The 21,671-nt window shown below is 44.4% G+C and overlaps 1 protein-coding gene across 3 annotated transcripts in view; it reads left to right on the top strand.

Annotated features, from left to right (window-relative positions):
- LOC125740429 (NACHT, LRR and PYD domains-containing protein 12-like) overlaps positions 1 to 21,671 on the top strand; it is a 69,255-nt gene that overhangs the window by 30,824 nt on the left and 16,760 nt on the right. The window contains exons 8-15 of one of the 3 annotated variants that reach the window (XR_007397625.1): positions 10,985 to 11,096; positions 11,349 to 11,413; positions 11,630 to 11,847; positions 12,688 to 12,914; positions 13,264 to 13,389; positions 13,777 to 13,921; positions 14,261 to 14,296; positions 14,945 to 17,133. Coding sequence is in view for 1 of the 3 variants with exons in the window: in XM_049011521.1 (XP_048867478.1) it covers positions 10,985 to 11,096; positions 11,349 to 11,413; positions 11,630 to 11,847; positions 12,688 to 12,914; positions 13,264 to 13,389 (748 nt within the window). In the remaining 2 variants the exon portion in view is untranslated. Of the gene's footprint in view, positions 1 to 10,984; positions 11,097 to 11,348; positions 11,414 to 11,629; positions 11,848 to 12,687; positions 12,915 to 13,263; positions 13,390 to 13,776; positions 13,922 to 14,260; positions 14,297 to 14,944; positions 17,134 to 21,671 lie in introns of those variants that run through there. The other 2 variants (XR_007397626.1, XM_049011521.1) reach the window with 2 other exon arrangements.

Below are 21,671 nucleotides of genomic sequence, written 5' to 3'. Positions count from 1 at the left end.
TAATACACTGGTGGTGGAGGCTGCGGAGGTGGCGGACTCCACCGGGTCCGTAGATGAGAAGAGATCACCTGGAGGCGTGGATGAGTTGTCCAATAACCTTTTATTCCATTTATTCCAACAGATCTGGGAAGGATACACCGTATCCCAACAGAGTTCGACTTCCTTACTATTCATGTGTGTCTTATACCCTTCTACAAGCAGCCCCGCCCCTGTCCGTACTTTTCCACTTTCTGGAAATTTCGCCTTATCTGGTACACCATGTTGTTTTGTACGTTATCCTAGCAGCTGCTATGTCTAGCAGCTGCCACCACAGCCTGCGTCAATAGATTAACTTTGGTACGAACAGAGCCTCCCTACGTGTCCTTGTTCCCCTGCAGATATTGCTCTCCACAATTCTCCATTTTGATCTCCGCTAGGAGATCACTACTTATTGTGGAAGTCTTCTTCCCTGAGCTCCTCCACCCCTTCTGGAAAGGGGATGAGGGGCATCATGAGTGGCAGACTTGGATCACATTTCTCTATGGTGGATGTGATCAGTCGTACGGACAGAGCTCGGAGGCAGGGGATGCAGCAGTACCCACACATGACCAATATGGCAGCAAATGTAGCCAGCAATAGCAAGAGAGAACTCATTTACCCTTTCCACTGACCGAACATCGAGACCATCCAGATCACATCCCACACTCGCTGAGCCTTGCTCCTCCTCCTGTGAGGAGTCCATGACGTTCCCGTGTACCCTTTCACCCGTCCCCAGTTGTTACACCAGTTTCCCCTAGTCCACCCTCTGGTCAGGCACTCAAAGTTTGCCAGATTGTCATAGCACACATACACGTCATATCCTCTCCATGAACTGTTTTGGCCCCTGCAGTCAATTACGTCGCATAAATCGAAGGTGAATGAGGTGGTGGAGCTCCTGGGATATTTAAGCTCCAGGCCACCATAATAGCCCAGACAGTCTGGCGAGCTAGGTGACCCCGATGTTTGGTCAGTGGAGAATCCTAGAATCATAAACAAAGCAATCATCACATACCATATAACTCCCCGCACAGTCCCCCTTTTTATCTTAGTCGTCTCCATCCTGGTCTCGGTGGCGTGATGTCGGATGGGGCCTTCTGCTTTTTCTGCCGGACAGGGGTAGACTACCCTGCCAGTCCTCTCAGGTCAGGGGATTATTCTGCCCCTTTGTGGAGACCTGAGTTGGGTCTAGTTCCTCCAAACCAGAACTCTGTGCTCTCCCGGCGAGCTCCTCCTGGATCTCAGCTACAGATCTGCCTAGTTCCTGCGTCGCGGCGCACTGGCTCCAGTGGAACCACGTGTCTCCTTTCCCTTTCAGCCGCACTGCATGAGAAGTCCTCTCGGTGACTTGGAAGGGGCCGGTCCACCGGGGCTCTGACCACTTCCTCTTGATGGCTCTCAGAGGGACCCCCTCCGCTATGTGAGGCTTGCCGGTCCCTGCTGGTGACTGCCCCTCTTGGACCTGGCGGGAGAAATCTGAAACGAGAACTTGCCATCCATCATAATATGCTTTGGCATTCCTGCCCCCCTTTTGTTCTGGCCCCCACTTCAGTTCCCTGTGGGGGGCAGGGAATTGCCTCCCTGTCTGGAGCTCAAAGGGGGTGAACCCCCTTCCCCAATTTATGGAGCATCTGATGGACATAAGGGCGAGGGGTAACGCGTCAACCCAATTCATTTTGGTCTGTGCACAGATTTTTGCCAATTTTTGTTTGACTGTTCATTCGCTCCACCTTACCCTGGGATTGTGGATGGTACACCGTATCGAAGGAATATCTAGCGCAGTCTCTACTGTGCGCAAATCCTTATTTTTGAAGTGGGAGCCATTGTCCAATCGCACCCTGTCCGGAAACCCATGTCGTGGGATGTACTGGTTTATCAGGAAATTGATGACTGATTGGCCATCCTCCTCCCGCGTGAGCCACGCTTCTGGCCATCCCGAGACTGCGTCTACACACATTAGTATATCCTGATATCCCTGCGCTGGAGTCACTATGTCTATGTAATCTATCACTATCTCCTGTCCTGGCCGAGAAGAGGCCAGAAACTTTCCCTTGTCTGGTTTCACCGTTGATCTAGGGTTGTGTAGTACACTGGCGGACATAGTCCTGAACCATGTCCTTCAGGAAGGGGTTGCACCACCCCTCCAGATTTTTTAACATCCGTCTCGTACCTACATGACCTATGCCGTGTGCCTCCTCCAGCACACCCTGCCTGATTCCTGGGGTCTTCCGTCCTCGCTCTGCCATAACCCCTGTTCCTCCTGCGCTCCATTCTGCACCCACACCGCCTTCTCCTCTGGTGATGCCTTCTCCTGCTCTTGTCCTACCCTCTCTCTCGTGAGCTCCTGTTCTCGCTTGATTTCCTCCTCTCCACTCACCATTTGCCTCACCGTTTGATAGCCTACAACCCTTTTGGCCTCCTCGTCTGCGGCCTGATTTCCTCTTGCCACCATGGTCCCTGATCCCTCATGGCCTTTGCATTTGACCACCGCCCTCATCTCGGCCTCATGCTTAATGGGCTTGTTTCCTGCAGTTAGGAATCCTGCTCTCACCCACTGGCTCAATTCCACATGCACTGCCCCTACTGCATAGGCTGAATCCGAATAAATGGTCACATCCTCACCTTTCCCTAATTTTAGGGCCTCAATCACAGCTACCACCTCAGCCTGTGGGGCAGATTGTGGTCCTTCTAGTTGCTCCGCCTTCAGGGTCACAAAGTCATCACCCTGCCTTGCCACTACCGCATATCCTGCCTGCAGACCCCCTTGGTCCCACCTCCCCTCAAGGCACAAGGAAGACACACATCTCGGTTCTTCTCTGTCCTGGCACCTAATTGGTGGAATGAACTCCCCCTAGATGTCCGAACAGCTGAATCCTTAAATGTCTTCAAGCGACGACTCAAAACATTCCTTTTTCAGAAATACCTGACGTAGTATTTCTGTATTCTTACTCTTTCTGGCTCTTTTCTGGTGTGTGTGTTTAAAAAAAAAATTTCTGCACTTTCTCAACGGAGTTTTCAGACAGATGGTATTCATAGCTTGGGTCCTTATTGAGCTAGCGTTGGAAATTCATCGCAGAGTCTCAAAGCACTTATGTAAGTCGCTCTGGCTAAGGGCGTCTGCCAAATGCTGTAAATGTAAATGTAATGTAAATGTCTCATGCCTGAAACAGCATCCATCAGTGAACCAGTCCTCCGTTCCCTCTATTTTCTCTGCCTCCAGATCTGGTCTTACTTTCTCTCCTCTGAGTACTTTATATTCGCATTCGTGAGGCTCCCCCGTTCTCCATCGATCCGCCATGTTTATCCCCTTGTGTACAAATGTCAAATGAGGTGCCTCCAATATTTTGCTGAGTCTCTGTTTCCGGAGGGATGTCATGGTGAACATCCGCGAGTTCACATATGCCACCACACTGTGTGACGTCAGGATGTGGAGTGCATGCCCCATCACTATGTGTGCTGTCTTCTGAATGATTTTTGCCACCCCGCTGCGTGCCGTGTGCATGCTGGGTGGCGTTTCTCTGTTACATCTAAGCCTATGCTGACATACATCAGTACCCCCCTTTTTTCTGAAACAGCACGCCGTTCGCCACATTCTCTGTTTCAGAAACATCAAGATAGAAGGGGAGGGAGTAGTCTGGCAGAGCAAGGTCAGCGGCCTGCGCCAGGCGCTGCTTGAGAGACATAAACGTCTCTTCTGTCGCAGTGTCCCAGTTAAGGGGGGCAGTCAGTCGTCTCAGCCCATGTTCCTTCACTAGGGCCCAAAGTGGGGATGTATGTGCGGCTGTACCCTGTGAGCCCCAGGAACGACAGCATGTCCCTGACTGTCACTGGTTTGGGGTGATGCAGGATGGCAGATCGATGGGCAGGGGAAAGCCCTGTCCCTGTCCCAGAGAGCACCCTCCCAAGTAATGAAACAACTGTGCAGGCAACCTGTGGTTTCTCCCTGCTGACCTTGAACCCCTCCTCTGCCAAACAGCACAATACCGCCCGCATGGCCTCCAGAGCCGACTCAGGGGAGGGTGCGGCAATGAGGAGGTCGTCTACGTACTGGACCAACATGACCCCATCTGGTAAGGGGCACCCTTCCAGGGCCTGTTTGAGAACCTGGTTGAAAATCCCCGGAGACAGGGCAAAGCCCTGAGGGAGACGAGTGTACCTCCACTGGCACCCCCTGTAGGTGAATGAGAAGATGTCCCGGCATTGATCAGCCAGAGGCAGGGAAAAGAAAGCATTGGCTAAGTCAATACAAGTGAACCACTTTTGTTCTGGAGCCAGATTGGTGAGAGCCACATAGGGGTTCGGGACTGGCATCCATCGAGTGAGGATGGTAGCTGAGGCCACCCCCTCAGGGCCCACATAGATGTTTTTGGAAGCAACTTGCCATTTATGGCCTTCCAGCTGCTCCGAAAAAAGCTCCTCATACCACTCAGTGCAATCCCTATCATAGAACAGAGTTACATGAAGTGGATCGGGCGGAGGGACGTAGGGCTCGAGGAGTGAATTCCAAGGCCTCCACATCGAGTAGGCCCCGAGGATGCCTGCTTAGCCAGGCTCCAGCAGGCCCCAGTAGATGTCTGCAGCACGAGGTCACACCGGCCGCATGAGCCACTGCCCGCTGCCCTGGGTATTTGTGGCCACCACGTGTCCCCTCTTAACACCTCTTAACCGGGCTGGGGGCCGGGCAATGCTTGGCCTAGTGTTCGAAGATCCCACACCGATAGCAGGCGCCTCCCCATGGCGGTCCTCTCTGCGGTGTGCCCCTTCTCCAACCTCGGCCCCTCGATCCCCGACCCGGACCACCTTGCCCTCTCCCCTAATTGGGTGCCCACCCGCTGTATTGGCAGGGTGGAGCGAGGTACGTTCCTCCCCACTGGCCTGGCATGGGTTGTGGGGGTGGGCCCCCTGTGGTCGCCTCTGCCACCATCTGCTTCCCAGCCACCCTCTTTTTATTCTCGTTGACCTTCTGCTTAGCCTCCCCCACCTGCAACTTCAGCAATTGAGTTTTTGAGTTTGGAGCTCTTTAATGTCACTCTCCTTCCCTGCCTCATCCTTGGCACCTGCAGGTGGTGTATCACATGTCTATCCCACACGTGGGAGTCCGCACCCGGTAAGTTTGGGTTATTCAGGATCGCAGGCCGCACCTCCTCTGGAACCCCCTCCATTACAGCCCGCCGGAACCATTCTCGCTGCACCCCCTCCGGTCCGGGGTGACACCCGGTTCGCCGCGTCCCATCCTCCTTACACTTATCCAGGTATTCCCTGGGGTGCATGGTTTTATCCCATGCCAACTTTGGGATGCCTGCTTCAGTTGGAGGAGGAAACATTTGTCTCATGGCGTTCCCAATGCGTAGTACTACGGCTGTCAAGCTAATGTCATCAGGATGCGTCAGTGTTCCTGCCCTCTCTTTTACCTCCAGCAATGAGTGTTTAGTCAGACATCTGGCTGCCACTGCCCGGAAATCTCCCAGTGCCAACATGGTCCCCTGAGTGAGCTGTTTACAGGTTTCACAAATACCAAAGTGCAGGAAATGCTGAGTCATGTTCCTCAAACACCAGCTGAAAATGAGTTGCTGGTGTTCTGGTTTTCCTTCTCCACCAAATCAGGTGTGAGGAGCCGCATGCGTGTAGATCCTCACATTCAGTCTTTATTGCACCAACAAAGTTACAACCAAGGCTGGACCCCCTGCAGGAGTGTGTCCCATGCTGAATTACCCTGAGTATTATACAGTCTTCATATCTCTTATCAAGATATTCCTCACAGGGAATTCCTAAGCATCATCTTTCTGGGCCAGGTGCCGTCATTGTGCCTCTCCTTCTGGGGCTCAGGTATTCTGCCCCTAAATGTTTTCACTATTATTCCCAGTCTTTTGGGGTCCAATTACTCCTCCACCCCGATATGATAAGGCTGTCACTGATTTCTGCTGGTTGTCAAATCTTCTGGAAACATAACTGAGACAATATTGTTTCTTTGTATAATTATGGCAAGAAGCCCAGGACACTACAGTGGGAAAGTGAAACTTTTCAGGTTTCACTGATAAAATGTAACACGTTTTGGCGGTTTCAGCTGGTCTTGTGATATTCAGTCACAGAATGGAATATTCTGGGCCTTCAAAAGAGTAATAAAATGTGGAGCTATTTAAAGTGCATATTCATACAATCAAGGCTAATATAAGAGAGCCAACATAAAATGCAGATACAGAAATATCTAGTTTAACGTACTTATTCATACCTATTTTTTATTTACGTTGTGCAGCAAAAGTAATTCATCGACATTCCTTAAAGGTTACAAGGTCACACTGTATGATATCTTCTTAATAGCCTCCTAATGAGAACATCCTCTATGGGTTACACAGTACTATATAATATTCCAACTGGGCTCTGTATCTTTAAAGCATTATGACGGCTTAATTGCTAAAACCCATTGCACGACACACACGCACACCTATGGGTACTTTGGTAACTCCAGTTAACCTCACCATGTTTTTTGACTATGATGAAGGGACTAGAGTAGCCAGAGGAAACCAAATGACAAGACAGGGAGAACATGCAAAATGCACATACCATGACGGAGATTCAAACCTTGGTGCTAGAGGTGTGAGACAACGGTGCTAACCACTGCACCATTAATAATGGACACATTAGCTTATATTATTATTTACAGGTTTATAGTGTGTGCTGGTGATTTTTGTGCAAGTATATCACACATTGGAATGGAGTTTCAAAGTGCTGTGTGTCTGCAGTAATGTTTGTAAAGAACTTTTAGGTGAGAGCAAGCTAAACTGTCAGCTAAATTGGGCTCAGTGGTACATACTGTATATGTATTTGTTGTTAGAATATAGGTTTTAATGACCATGACCCCTGATTTCCACTGTAGAACTTTGAATCATTGTGTGGCCACTTGTCCCTAGTCTCCGAAGACTGGACCGGTGCTGCCTGTAGCATTCGGAGGAACGAAACATGCAGTGTATATAGCAGGCAGCTGCAATTTGCACCCAGGTGTCAGTACAGCCAACAGTGCTAAATTATTATTGTTATTATTATTATTATTATTATTAATAATAATAATGTCGTTATTGTTATTAGCGTAATTATACTTTGTATATTTCTCACTTTGGCGCCTTTAGCCATTGAAGTAACATGCGACCATGCAAGCAACACAGTGTTTATGTTTTTTGTTGAGCTGGGGGGTGGGGGCTGAGGAGGCCGGGTGTAAATAGCCAACAAATGGGCAGATATACTGGGTGCAAATAGTCACTCCGTTAATTTCATTCGCAGAACTGGGAAAATGAGAGAATTAATTGCAAATTGCGGGAACAAATGAGCTATTTTTTGCACACAAATTTTAAATCATTCCCTTGATACAGGGCTCTAGAGTGCAACCAATTTGGTCGCACGTGCGACCTAATTTCTCAATGGTGCGACTAAAAAAAATCAAAGGTTGCACCGGTGCGACCAGCCGTTCGAGGGGGAAAAAAAACGAAACTCCGTGACTCTTAAAGTCTCCCTGTTGTTCAACAACAGACACACATTAGGCCCATATCGTGGTCTAAACCAATCAGAGATAGTGAAGGGCGGACCCCGCCCCCCCCTCTGATTGGCCGTGGTCCAGATATTCCTGTACGTGTGTGTACGTTTGAAAATGCATGTGATGCAGTCAGACAGAGAAAGGTGAGTAAACAGTGGATGTAGCCGTGGATTATGAGAGAAGATGAAAAGAACGATTGACAGCTTTTTCGTTAAGAATGTTAAGTTATGGCCTGATCCGTCCGAAAATCATAACCAATGCTCTGACACGGAGCCATCAACCTCCCAAGTTATAGCAAGCCCTGGTCCGGAGACGGCATTAGATAATGAGCCACATACGATCGAGTCCGAGCCCACTGAAATTAAAAGGGGTAAAGTGTATACATTTCGAAAAGAGTGGCTTGACCAGTTTCCCTGGCTAAGATACAGTAAAGCCGATAATATAATGCACTGTATTTACTGTAAAGAGTGTGGGAAGACCATGGCCGGCAGTAGTGCATTTGTGACTGGTTCTAATACATTTAGAATTGAAACGCTGAAAAAGCACAATGCATCTATAAAACACATTACATGCCGCGATAAATGCACTGCTCAAGTGTCCCCTCTCCCCGCTGCCTTTCAGCCGCAGGCAGCAGCAAACAGATCATCAGACGAGGCCGAGATGATAATTAAGTTTAACGTTGCCTACAATATTGCAAAAGAAGAACTTCCCTTCACTAAATTCAAGTCCGAAATAATTCTTATGAAGAAAAATGGCTTGAACGTAAACCCGACGTACAGCAATGATGTCGCGTGCGCCCAATTTATAGTTTCCATACATTGAAAAAAAAGACGTCTGTGCAAATTGCGAACAGTGCGTACATGGCATTCCTGATCGACGGAGACACAGATATCGCCACATAGGAATGCGTCATTGTGTACGGTCGTATCTTGCGGAGAGGAAGACCGGTGAATATACTTATTGGACACATTGATGTCGAGCATGCTCATGCCCGAGGTAAGCCATGTCATGTAATGGAGCCTGTGTCAATAATATGCCTACCGTCTCGTTACTGCATTAACCATAATATTCTTATACTTAAAAACGAAAAAATAAAAACAATAATAAATAAAGTGAACTTGTAAAACTGCGGTGTTAAATGTGATGCGGTTGAAAATTTGGGTGCACCTAACTTTTGTGCTGGTGCACCTAAGAAAAAAAGTTAGGCGCACCAGTGCAAAAAGTTAGTCTAGAGCCCTGCCTTGGTATAATTTTATTTAACAATTATGACTCCCACTAGGCACTATATCTTTCAGTAAATGTACATTTCATTGTTTTTTTATTAGTGCCATACTAAAATATTTTTTTGGTGAATGGTGGAAAAAAATTGTTATCCCTATATTATTTAAAATTTATAAATATCCCTCTTAAAATCAAACTAATTTTTAGAACAATTGTTTTTCATTGTCAGTTGTTAAGTAGCATGCACAGCCTATATTTTTTATTCATAATCCTTTCAAAATACATAAAGGATACAAAACTAGGTTTGTAAAATAAAATTGTCATTCAAGAAAAAAATATTTGATTGCTGTATGACTTAGAAGAGTTTGTTAGTTATTACACTATTACCCTATTGGCTAACAAACGTATTACTGCCTATATGCAACACAACATTACGCTCATAAAGACATGAAACAGCTGTATACCTTTATCCTTTCCATGTTTCTTCTCTCTTTCTTTCCTCTTTTTTCTAAACTGGGCACCTGACGGCCGAGACCTTTCCTTCTCCATTTGTGTTAATTTGGCATTTGAGCATCAATACATCCCCCATCAGCCAACCAAGAGCCAAAACTAAGCAAATTCACCTTGGTGGGGTGCAGACCGGCTTTACATTTACATTCTTAACAATCTTTCACAAACCAGAAAAATAATGCAACAGTATGTCTGTGACACTATACATTTATTTTCAGAGATGGGCAAAAATACATCAAAATGTATTCTGATACAAAATACCCACTTTGAAAGTACATCAAAAGAAACTACAAAATATAGCCATCAAGCAAGTGCCAACTAAACTATTGTATTTTGTATTTTTAAAATATAAATATGCATTTGACATGCTGCTATTCTGCATTTGCCTGTGTCTTTACAAGCACGATGACTGAAATGGCCAAGAATAAGAGCAACACTTTTTCAGGTTTAACGAGATACAAGACATGTGGAAACAAAATACCAAATATTCTGAAGAGTCTTAAGTACGTCCCAGCTCCTCATCAGAACACTGAACACTCAGATAATGCTAACAAACACAGAAAGTTTTTTTTTTTTGGTGGTAATAATAATAATAAATACTTTATTGATCCCCATGGGGAAATTGTCTTTATACCTCCCCCAACTTGCTCTTTGTAGGCAAGAGTAAGCTGGCCACAAAGGGCTGCCATCTGTTGTGGTGCCCAGGAAGCTGGGGGTCAATGGCCTTGCTCAAGGATCTGCAGAGATGCTGAAGCTGGGTTCAAACCAACAACCTTCTGATCACAGGCACACAGGCTTAGCCCCCTGAGCCATGTCACGCCCCCAAATCCAGGCCCCACGAGTTACAGGAGCTGCTCTCCAGCCTTAGTGCAGTGAAAAGCGATGCATTCTAAACATTTGACAGAGCATAAATAATATATGATATTAAGTATTAATTAAATATATATAATCCATCCATCACCGTAACCACTTAATCCCAACTGGGGTCGCGGGGGGGACCGGATCGTACACCAAGGGGTGTAGGCGGGAACCAACCCTGGGCAGGCATGAGAACACACACACACACACATGTAGGGTATACCTATCCTTATAGGGCCCGCTCATTCACATCTACGGAAAAATGCTAACACTAACTATGACAACCTTAACCCCCACCCAGCCCTAACCATAAGTAAGCAAATAAAATACAAGAGTTTTTGCATTTTAGCAGGAAACCGGTCCCCATAAGGGGAAAAAAAAGGATATTTATCACATTATGTCTCCACGAGGATAAATATACCCACTCACACACAGTCACAGGCCAGTTTAGGCTTCCCAATCAACCTGCCCTGCAGAAGGAACCCAGAGCTCCCGGCAGAAACCCACGCAAACACGGGGAGAGCGTGAGAATTCCACACACAAAGGTCTTACACCCAACGCTGGGATCGAACCCAGAACCTTCTTGCGGGGAAGCAGCAGTGCTAACCACCTTGCCACTCCCTTATAATAGATATCAGTCCCTCTAGGGACACTGGAAACTTCTCTGACAGCTTTTTCCAGTGGAGCACCGATGACTGAATCCTTACTCGTTGAGTTCTTCTGCAGTGAGACTGCATTATAGTGTTTCAAATGGCTGCTCTTGAGTTACCGAGAGAGGCTTCTGAGAAGTGAGATGTGTGGGATGTATTTGTACATGTGGTTAAGCGTGTATTAATGATGAATTGTAATACGCAGCAGTAATATGCAAGACACAGCAAAATTCATGAAGAGTGAGAAACCTTCATCTCTGAAACAATGTAGAGCCTCCACGTCTGTCACTGTTGCCTGGAATTGGATTCCGGAGCTGGTGAGTTGTTTGATTTGACTGAAGTAATGAAACAAGTATCTAGCAATCAAGGTCAAACTTATGGAATGAACTGAAATATTTAAATTCAACATGCATAATAAGAGGCTACTGCACAGAACCTGGATACTGTGCAAATGGGATTAAGTCAAGGTTATACGTTAAGATGAATAAAATAAGCCAACCAATCATGAAGATGACAGCACCATAATTTTTAGTCTTGATTCATGAGGGATGATTAGATTTTTTTTTCAGGTATCGCGAAACAAGCACTTATTTATACCTGATGTGGTGGAAACAACTAACGTGACAGAATACAGGTAACTCTGCAGTGTCTTATGTAACTGAACTTCCACATCACTGTGAGGAGCCTGCAAGTGGATAATGAAGACATCCATCAGTCAACTGTCTCATCCAGTGACTTTTAACCACTTCAAATACGAATCACACTGTCCAGTGTAGAGGACACAATCAGTATGATACCATCTTGGATTCACTGCCAGAGTCTCTCCCCCAACCTTGGTTCTGTGATTCAGGTTTCAGGTGAATCATGCTGGAAGGTTCTTCTGCTGTGTCACAGGCTTGGTGTTTGTGATGAAGTCCAGTGGGGGGTTGAGCTACAGCTTCTGCTCCTGGGAAAAAGCCCCCAAGCCCCCCGGCAGCTGGAGTCAAGCGGGGCCCCTTTTTGGCGTCGAGTGTCCCCAAGGGACCCTGAAGAATCTGCACTTCCCTCACTGTGAGATGTCATGTGCAGGTAAATTATGCAGGCTAATGTGAAAGTGCAGATGCTTCTTCCCACACTTGGCCAGGATGGTTTACAAATTCTGTGTTACAGTAAGATTGTGACTTGCTTTGTTTAAAGGGGAAGTTCACCCCAAAACCTAAAAAAGATATGTTTTATTAATGCAGTGGTTCTCAAACTCGGTCCTCAGACCCCACTGCCCTGCTTGTTTTCCAGCTATCCCTGCCCTACACACTGCTGATTACCTGGATCGGGTGTGTCCAGTCAATCAGAAGCTGAAAGACAGCTGGGACTTGTGTGTGGGGCAGGAATAGCAGGAAAACAAGCAGAGCAGTGGGGCCCGAGGACCGAGTTTGAGAACCACTGTATTAGGGATTTAGTGGCACTTATCCATATAGGCTGTTCTGCTGGGAGGTGCCTGGTTTTGCGATATCGGCTGTAGAAATGTCAGGCTTCTGTCAAATGAAGTGGGACTGAAATGGCATTCTTCTGTGGCGTTTAATGCGGCAAAAAAATGCATTCAGAAATTAAATAGTAATGTCTCTTACCAGACATCATGACCATTTTCTTCAAGATAATCTACAGACTTCATAGTGAGTAGTTTAATGTAGGAACTATTTCCGTCTTCCGAACACCGTACGCCAATCGCATAGCGTCACATAAACATTACCTGGGGTGTGGCATGTGCTAACTGCATGTCACGTAATGGAGAAAGGAAAGAAAAGCAAAATGAAAGTGAATCTTCCAGCTTCTCAAATATCACATATTCTTATTGTATTGAGGGAAGAGCTATGAATCAAACTGAAGGCTTCTTACTTTTGTCCATAACGAATCAATCAATTTTGCTTCCAGATGAAGACCTGGCTGTAGCACATGTAACCGAAGACAACATGGAGATTCTGCAGCCACTGGAGGTGACAGACACACATGTGGTCATCAGCATCACCAGCCTCTCTCTTTTTGGTGTCATAAAGAGGAAAATATTCCCCATGGTCCGAGGGCAAGTGCTACTGCTGGTCCGGCCCATAGCAAAAATCTTGAATGTGTTCTTGCTGCCCCTGAATGTGTCTCCTGACCAGGTGAGCATTTCCATGCCTGATTATTTCACCAATGCTCAGCCACACACATCATCTCCCACCCAGTCACACCCTCTGACCAGCACAGACACTCCAATAATATTTGAAATCTCAGAAATTAATACTAATCTGTGGTGTGTGACACGTTATGTAATAACTCCACATTATGGTATGTAAACTTGTTTCATTTTCTTATTACATAATGAGGTGTGATTGCATCATGCGTTCTTATAAGCTTTTTGGTTTTTGTAAAACTAAGGTTTTGCTCTGTCATCATCCACATGGTGGGTGATGAATGTGAATAAGCCAGCGGACAGGTTGCAGTTCTCATTGTCAATGTTACACAACGCAGGTGCACCAGCAGGAGCAACAGAAAGAAAACATTCTCATTCCTACCAGCTCTATGTGCAAACTCATTCATAATGAGCAGTACAGGATTTCCTGTGACCACGAGGCTATAAGGAGGATCCAGCCAGAGGTGACGAACCAAACCACGATCAACAAACACATTAATATATAAATGTCCAGCTGACATGCAGTACCACTCTAAAGTTTGAGTGCACCAGCTTGAATCCATAGTTATCTGTGCTTTACACTGTATAGCCTTGTCTATTAACAGGGGTGCAGGTCTGCTTTTATGGGCATGTGTGTCACAATTGGGTCCAACTTCCATGCATTTTTAAGACATAGAGGGGTGAGTGCATTTGCAGTTACTGTGAATTAAATGTTGCAATTAAAGCCCACAGGGTGGCTCATACCTAAAGGGTTGGGGGTGTGGATCCCACCCCGGCTCTTAGTGAGGAACAGTTCCCACTTTTAACTGGGATTCGGAACATCACCAGCAATTTCCCCTCTTCGCCTCTAGAATGAAGAGTTTGAATACAGTTTTGACCAAACAATCCACCCAACTTTTGAGCTATTTCTGAACCGTGACGTGGTGGAAGTGGATCTGAGTGTCCTGGAAGACAGGAGCGGTAAAGTCGTGTAGCGGCGCTTCATCGATCTCACAGGTGATAACATGCAATTTCTATATGGAAATAAACAGAAAGGGCAGCTGGAGACCATCAGGACGAGCAAACATGATTAACCACTGGGCAGAGATTCCAGTGTGGGCAGTGTGCACCCCTGATTCTAACTGCTTAATGCTTAATCAGAGAATATGCTTCACTGTTCACTGCACTGTGAAAGGCAGCGTTCTGCTGTTTGCTTAATGTCATTTAGAAACAGGAAAGGCCTCATTTAACAGGAATTCACACAAACTTCTGGAATAATACCTGACACCATTTCAGGGTAACTAACCAAAAAGCCCTCAAAGAAATCCTTAACCAAGCTGCTCTCTCTTCCTTCAGGTGCCGTTCCTGCATCACCATCTATGACTGATACAGGTAGGTGGGATTTATTACCATGAGCACTGGGACAAAGAACCCAAACTGGGTCATTGTTTGGACTCTCACAGATGATGCTGATTGGCAGCATCTCTAATACAGGCATTGGTGTCACTTCCTGCTTTGGTACCATTCCGAGGTTCTCCTGCTCAGTCCATTGTACCTTTTTCTGATGTCATAACGACGTTCACACTGCATCCAAATACATTTTCATGAGGTGAAAAGATGGATTTAACCATCCCATAACTCACTGCATGTAGAGAAAATGCTTTACCTAAGTTAACAGTTTTAACCCAAACAGATGATAATAGGAACTATGTCCAGGTTCCTTTCTCAATGGTAGGACTACAGGAGCCTTTCCGTAATGAATAATAATCACCTATTAATCTATTTAGGATGGATGGATTCACTTCAGCAACATTTATTTTATCTATCGTAAGGCATAATGTCAATGCTAATTACATGATAATTGTATCATTTAGAAACAATTTCTTCCTGTTTTCAAATTCACAGTGACAATCCAAACTGCATCCTGTCCCAGTCCTTCGTCTTGGCATATTAACAAACTGATTGCTTTTAAGTGAATAATGGCTTTATTGTATCAACGGTTTATTTCAGCTCATTCTCCAATGACCTCTTGTCATTCAGGTGTGGCGTTTCTAGACCAACACAGGACAGCCATCATCCAGAGAGTGTCAGCGATTGACCCCATACTGGACGACCTACATGGGCACATCGGCGGGGAAAAGTACAACAACATACGTGCTGGCAGTACCAGCCAGGACAGGATGAGGAGGCTGTATGAGGTGTTAAACACTGATAGGCTGAAAGAGCTTTTCTTTGACTCCCTGAAGAAGAACGAGCCACACCTTGTCTCAGACTTGGAAAGATCTTAATTGGACCAGTAGATAAAACCTTATGTCCTGCTTCTCCCAAATCTCCCAGCTGATACTTTCTGTTCTTGACGCTTTTTAAGCCAGTTTGTACCACAACCTTTTTAAAACCCTGTCAGTTCACACTAGGGATGGTAAGATTCACCGATTCACATCCCACAGGTATAAAATTCACAATGGGAGTGCAACAGGTACAAGTTGAAATGAATTTCTGTTTCAAACAACATTGTTTCTAACTTTTTACGTCGGTTAAATCTGATTTATTAACTTAGTGAGTAAAATCATTTTGTTTTTCAATTTCGTATTATTTAGCCCGTTTTCATATTTTCTGGGTTCATCATGCTTCCAGACCACAGCAGGGCTTTTATTACAAACCTGCTTGTGTTTGTAAGCTGCTGCACATGAAAGCAAAATTTCTTTTGCGTCTGTTTCAGAAGCTAAAATATGGCTCCTAGCTCGTCCGACTTTCAGGGGAATATCTAATAACTAATAAATCTGTACATTTATAGGTTGAAGCATGCTTATTAATGAATCTGGTGGAAGTTTATTTGGTTCATTTAAAAGATTTTACATTACGTTTAATATTTCATTTAATAGATTTTATTCGGAGAAGCCTTACTTTCCGTTAAAACGGCTTATTCTCAACTCCCGCTCCGGTAGTCAGACGCTCACTTCCTGACCCGCGAGTAAAGAGACAACATAGAGAGCGGTGTGCGCAGAAGCGCGGTTCGGCTTTGTATGTAAACTTAACTCATGGAAGACCCTGTATCATAACCAACAGTCAATCAATAAAAGGCTATGTGAAATGCTGGAATTTAATCATGTCGTGTCGATGAAGTTTCATAAAGAGTATCTTATTTGATTGCGCAAATTGCAACTAGCTTGGTAGTTAGCATATAGCACATATAGCGAGGCTGTTAACGCAGCGATACGTAGAGTTTGTGTCAGTCACAATTCTCATCCCACTGTGTTTGCTGTTAGGACATAAGAATGAGTAAGAATCTGGTCAAAAAACGGGGTCATATGTGGCATTTATTTGGGAAATATAATAAAGTAAGTTTCCTGTGGAGCTCCACTTTACGTCGTAAAGATTAGCCCCACTTTGCGTTCTTAAAGATCACGTGTTTCCTGTGGAGCTGACATATTTCCTGTGGAGCTCCACTCTACAGTCTTCTGCAGCTGGACCCTTCTCGCTTTGATCGGATCATTTCCTGTGTATAAATGAAAGTGATTCAAGCTGGATTCTCCAGTTTGTTAAGAAAGATGAATAAGTTTCTGGAATAATATAAAGTCATTTTGTATAGCAAGGTAAAGTTATAGTTAATAAATATATTTAGTAATAAAATAAGCATGCACTTACATGTTACAGGTAATATGGGGAGCTATATTATTTGCTTTAACTTAGCCCGTTCTGTATGTAGTGAGTTGAAATGGGGTGCATGTCCCTTTAAAAACGAGCCATTGCACTCGTGCTACACCAGAGGTAATTGTACTTGTCACCGGTATCTATAAAATTTTCCAAGACTAAAACTATCAAAGTTAGATCTATATGTCTATATATATCTATATTGTAATGGTTCTTTGGGAGCTCTCATTGGCTGTTGTGGGAGGTGCATCATGGGAACAGGGATTATGCTGGAGTTTTGCTCATTATGTGTGCATGTTCTGGTGTTTGCAGGTAAAAGAGCAAGCTGCACATGTTCTTTGTGTTGTGTTTGTATGAGCGCGCTGATGATGGATGTCCAGACTCACAATGGATGTAACGGGTATGGCAAATTATAACTCAGTGAGTCTGGCCTCTGTCATCATGCCTTGCCCAAGACTTTATGCTTGTGTGCATACTAACCTCTAGGGGACAAACCGGTAACAGGTTGGCATTTTTAAAGGCTGGTGAAAACAAGCAATAAAACCTGGTCAGTTCTATTACTGGTTCAAAGACCATAATTTGTGTGTGAGTGTGTCATTAGCAGCTCTCTCTCCCAAGAGAACCGCTACACTAGTTTCAGGAGTGGGATGGGTATCTCCATGCTTCAGGAGATTGAGCGGCGGATTGAACAGCTGGAAGGAGACCACAAAAATACCTGGGAAAGCCTCGAGAAGCCGGCGGAAAGCAGCGCCCCCAGACGGTAGCGGCAGGCAAGCGTTGATAAAATGGCGAGCAGCCCCCTGCCCGAAGAAAATGGCGCCTCTGGAGGCTGGTGGGAGCACGACGCCCTCGGAGAACGATGGCGCTCCGCTCCCCATGCGGAGAGTAGCCGGACGGGCATAGATCATGCCCACGGCAGGGAAAACCGCTTAGTGCGGGTAAACCCAGCTGCGCAGCAGAACACCAGCGCGGGGGTCAAGCTTCCATCGTACATAGGCCTCGGACCGCACGACGTGTTTCTCTACCAAGTGTAGCTGGCGGCGGGGCTGAACAGCTGGTGCTCGAGGGAAACGGCGGTCCACGTGGCACTTACGCTGGAAGGCGCAAGCCTCAGCGTATTGGAGGACCTGCGAGGAGAAGAGAACTTCAACTGGAGCGAGATCAAGGCGGCGCTGCTCCGACGTTTCGGCCGGCCGGCATGGGTAGAGGACGCACAGTCAGAGCTAGCAAGCAGACAACGTCGACTGAGCGAGCTGCTGGGGGCATTCGCGAGTGACCTGAAGCAACTGGCGAGGAGAGGGTTCCCTGACTTCCTGGTGGTGGCCCAGGAGGAATTAACCCTCCTTATGCTTGTGCGCATCCTAACCTCTAGGGGACGCACCGGTAACAGATTGGCCTTTTTAAAGGCTGGTAAAACTAGCAATAAAACCTGGTCAGTTCTATTATTGGTTCAAAGAGCATAACTTGTGTGTGAGTGTGTCATTAGCAGCTCTCTCTCCCAAGAGAATCGCTACCCAGCAAACAAGGGACTTCCAGAGGACGTCCTCCGGTCGTCCGCAACACGTCCCTTTTTTGGGGATGTCCTAAGGATGTCCTTAGGACGACCGTGTTACTATGAACAATAAAGAAATCCTTCAAAAGCATGTTGTTGTGACAGCTTCCAGGAATAGCATTTTAAATAAATAATTGTGTCTGAAGTACTTCTTTTTATTAATGGTCCATCAGGATGTCCAGAACTCGTCCTTCGAGGACGATTTCCGAACCAAAAGAGGACATCCTAAGGACGACCGTTTTACTATGAACAATAAAGAAATCATTCAAAAGCGAGTTGTTGTGACAGCTTCCAGGAATAGCTTTTTAAATAAATAATTTGATCTGAATTACTTCTTTTTATTAATGGTCCAGCAGAATGTCCAGAACTCGTCCTTTGAGGACGTCCTAAGGATGACCCAAGGAAGTCCGTATTACTATGAAAAATAGAGTAACAAAAACTTGCTGTCAGATTCAAACTTAGGCCAGCGGCGTTTTTGTACTTGATGTCATGGAGACTCTTTGTGCGGCTCCTACTCCCTCGCTCACCCTCTCGCGCAGTTCAAAGCACTGTCACGGGTAAGACGCAACACTTTTCTTTGTGCATAAAACATTAATAAAATCCTCTAAGTATCATATTAACGGGTATAAAGAGATAAAATACGATGGGTTGAAACACATTTAGGCGTAATCCCACATTATTTTTTTGTGTCATTGGTATTAAACTGATTAAATAAACATTTTAAATTCCTGTCAGAACGAGCTAACGGTATCGCTATGTAATTTCTAGGAAGAGCTGAGGAGTTTATCGTCTGTGCTGGCATTCAGGTATGTTCACTAAAATTGTCAGTTTATCACACAGTATCAAAGTACGTGTTAATTGTTTATATTATTTATGTGTATAGGAAAATATTGCTGTATATTGCTGTCCACCATAATCCATTTATATAACATTTGGTTAAAATGTTCTTTAAAATAGCCTCCTCCCCCCGATCGGCGAATTTTATCAACAGCAGTCCCATGTGGTACATATTCCACCTTGATCGGAAAGTTTTGCTGCTGGCACATCGAAGTCAAAGTAAACTGTATTATCTCAGCTATAAACATGTATACAGTGAGACGAGACGACGTGGGTCCAGTTCATAGTTTACAATAATGAAGGTACTTACAATGGAAGGAAACGTAAATTACTATAAATTGTCATATTATACTGCGATGGGCTGACCCCCCATCCTGGGTTGTTCCCTGCCTTGTGCTCATTGTTTCCAGGATAGGCTCCGGACCCCCCGCGACCCAGTAGGATAAACGGTTTGGAAAATGGATGGATGGATGGATGTCATATTCTAATTTGTTTTGTCATTTGATTTTACTGCTTTCAGTACTTTTATTGTCATTAATTTTGTTGTTTTGTTCTTTGTGAAGCGACCTCGAGTGTTAAAAATAAAATATGTAAAACTTGTATACTTTATTTAAACATGTAAAAGCCTTATTATAATAAGAGAGGCAATTTAGTGTTTCATATATTTAGAAGTTTCCTACTTCAGGAGCCCACCAGAGGCACAATGCGAAGGCCACGGCCTCTGTAATTGAAGATGCTATTGCTGACTTGTTCAAGAAGGGTGATCTCAACTCTGTGTTATAGCGAATAGACCCTAACCTTAATCTTAACCCTACCCCTAACCGGAGCTCCACTGTATGTCCTTAAAGATCATGTATTTCCAGTGGAGCTCCACTCTACAGCCGTCTGCAGCTAGACTTGTTATGGCACACACCACACAGAAAAGGTGGAGATAAACGCAAGGTAAATGTTTAACTGACATTTAATACTCAATGCCATTATCATTGCATGTCAACCTACAGTATTACTATTACTTTTTCAGTGAATTTTCTGTTTGCATACAAATTGTATAATTGTACAAATTTTTAGACTTGTAAAGATAGTCGCCACATAATTATTTAGTTTTAATTAGCAGTAATTAAGTAATCAATGGACTGGGATCAAACATTTCATAAATGTTTTTGTTACAAGGCACAGGTTCTGAAGTAAGGAAGGATTATCTGGCCATCGATACTGATGACTGAGAATGAAATTTTCACAAAAAGACCTTTAAAATGTGATGTCTTAATATTTATGTTGTATTTTTATTAATGACAGTTGTTAAATTAGAAACTTAAAGAAAATTGCTAATGTTCTTACAATAAATTATTACAATATATTTCAACAAATTAATTTTTTTTTTTTTGACATTCAAGGAAGGTCAAAGCTGAAGGGTATTCTGTGGCTGTCCTCTGGACATGCTAATGGAACATTAATAAATAAAGAAATACTTAAGACAAAATTATATCTATTTAAATGTTATTCCAGCAAGTTGTCATAATGAATTGTTTTTGAAGGATTTCATTATTTTTCATGAAAGAATGAATGAAAGTTACATTTATACAGAACTTTTTAAGACACGCAAAGTGCTTTATAAATGCAATTTATAGGCCACTTCAGCCACCTCCACCGTGTAGCACCGACCTGGATGATGTGACATCAACCATTCTGCCCCATTACGCTCACCACACAGTAGCTAAGGTGGTGAAGGGGCAGGAGAGAATTTACCAGTTAGATACTGGGGATGATTAGGAGGACAGATTTGATAAGTCACCTTAGGTCAGATTTGATAAGGCAACAGTGGGCAATTTTAGTCAGCCCTACTCTTTGGAAAGAGAGAGTCAAGACCTCGGTTTTATGTCTATGTGAAGGACGGCAACACTTTACGGTACAGTGTCCCCATCATTGCACTGAGACATTGGGATCCACACAGACCACAGTATGGGGTAAAATATTGGCCACAGCAGCACATCAGTAACATGGTCATCCTAAGAATGTACCCAATAAAGGACATTGAGCTGGCCCTCCAAAGGACATCCTCAGGCTGTCCCTTGTTTATGTCCCTAGCATTACTGGTAAAATGTCAAATATTAATAATTTAGAAAAGGGGATTTACGTGGGTTTAATGCCTATATGTTCACAGAATGTCCTGAAAATGTCCTTAAAAGGTCCATAACTGGTCCTCTAGACGTCCTTAGGACATCCCTAAAAGTCATCCTAAGGACGTAAAAAAAACTTTCCATTAAGATGTCCTAAGGACGTCCTTTGAGGACGAGATCGGGACAAAAAGAGGACATCCTAAGGACGACCTAAGGACATCATGCTGTTTGCTGGGTATAATATCTATGTCCTTTCCTCTTGTTACCCAAAAAGAAAGAAGTTGACTTTAAAACGATTAATGACATTTACCCATGTAAACAATTTTTTAAAATGAGATTTAATTTAGACAGCTTAGAAGGTTTACGTTCTTTCTGTTATAATGAGAGTGAAAACACTTTTTGGTGTACTCTGTTTAGTTGTTTATCTTCACAATATGTAACACCACACTTAGAGTATCTTTAAGTTTGGGGTTTTCATTGAAGAGGATACTGAATTTTTGTTCAACAATATTATTTTAATCGCAATTTTTTATATAAATGTAGACATATGAAGGTCCTCCCCAACTTTGTAGCTTTTAAAAATGACTTAGTTTTATTTATTAATTCTTTA

Source organism: Brienomyrus brachyistius, chromosome 4 (genome assembly GCF_023856365.1).
Source record: "Brienomyrus brachyistius isolate T26 chromosome 4, BBRACH_0.4, whole genome shotgun sequence".
Classification (NCBI taxonomy): domain Eukaryota; kingdom Metazoa; phylum Chordata; class Actinopteri; order Osteoglossiformes; family Mormyridae; genus Brienomyrus; species Brienomyrus brachyistius.
Note: the sequence above shows the minus strand (reverse complement) of the source record. Positions and strands in the feature narration are given on the sequence as shown.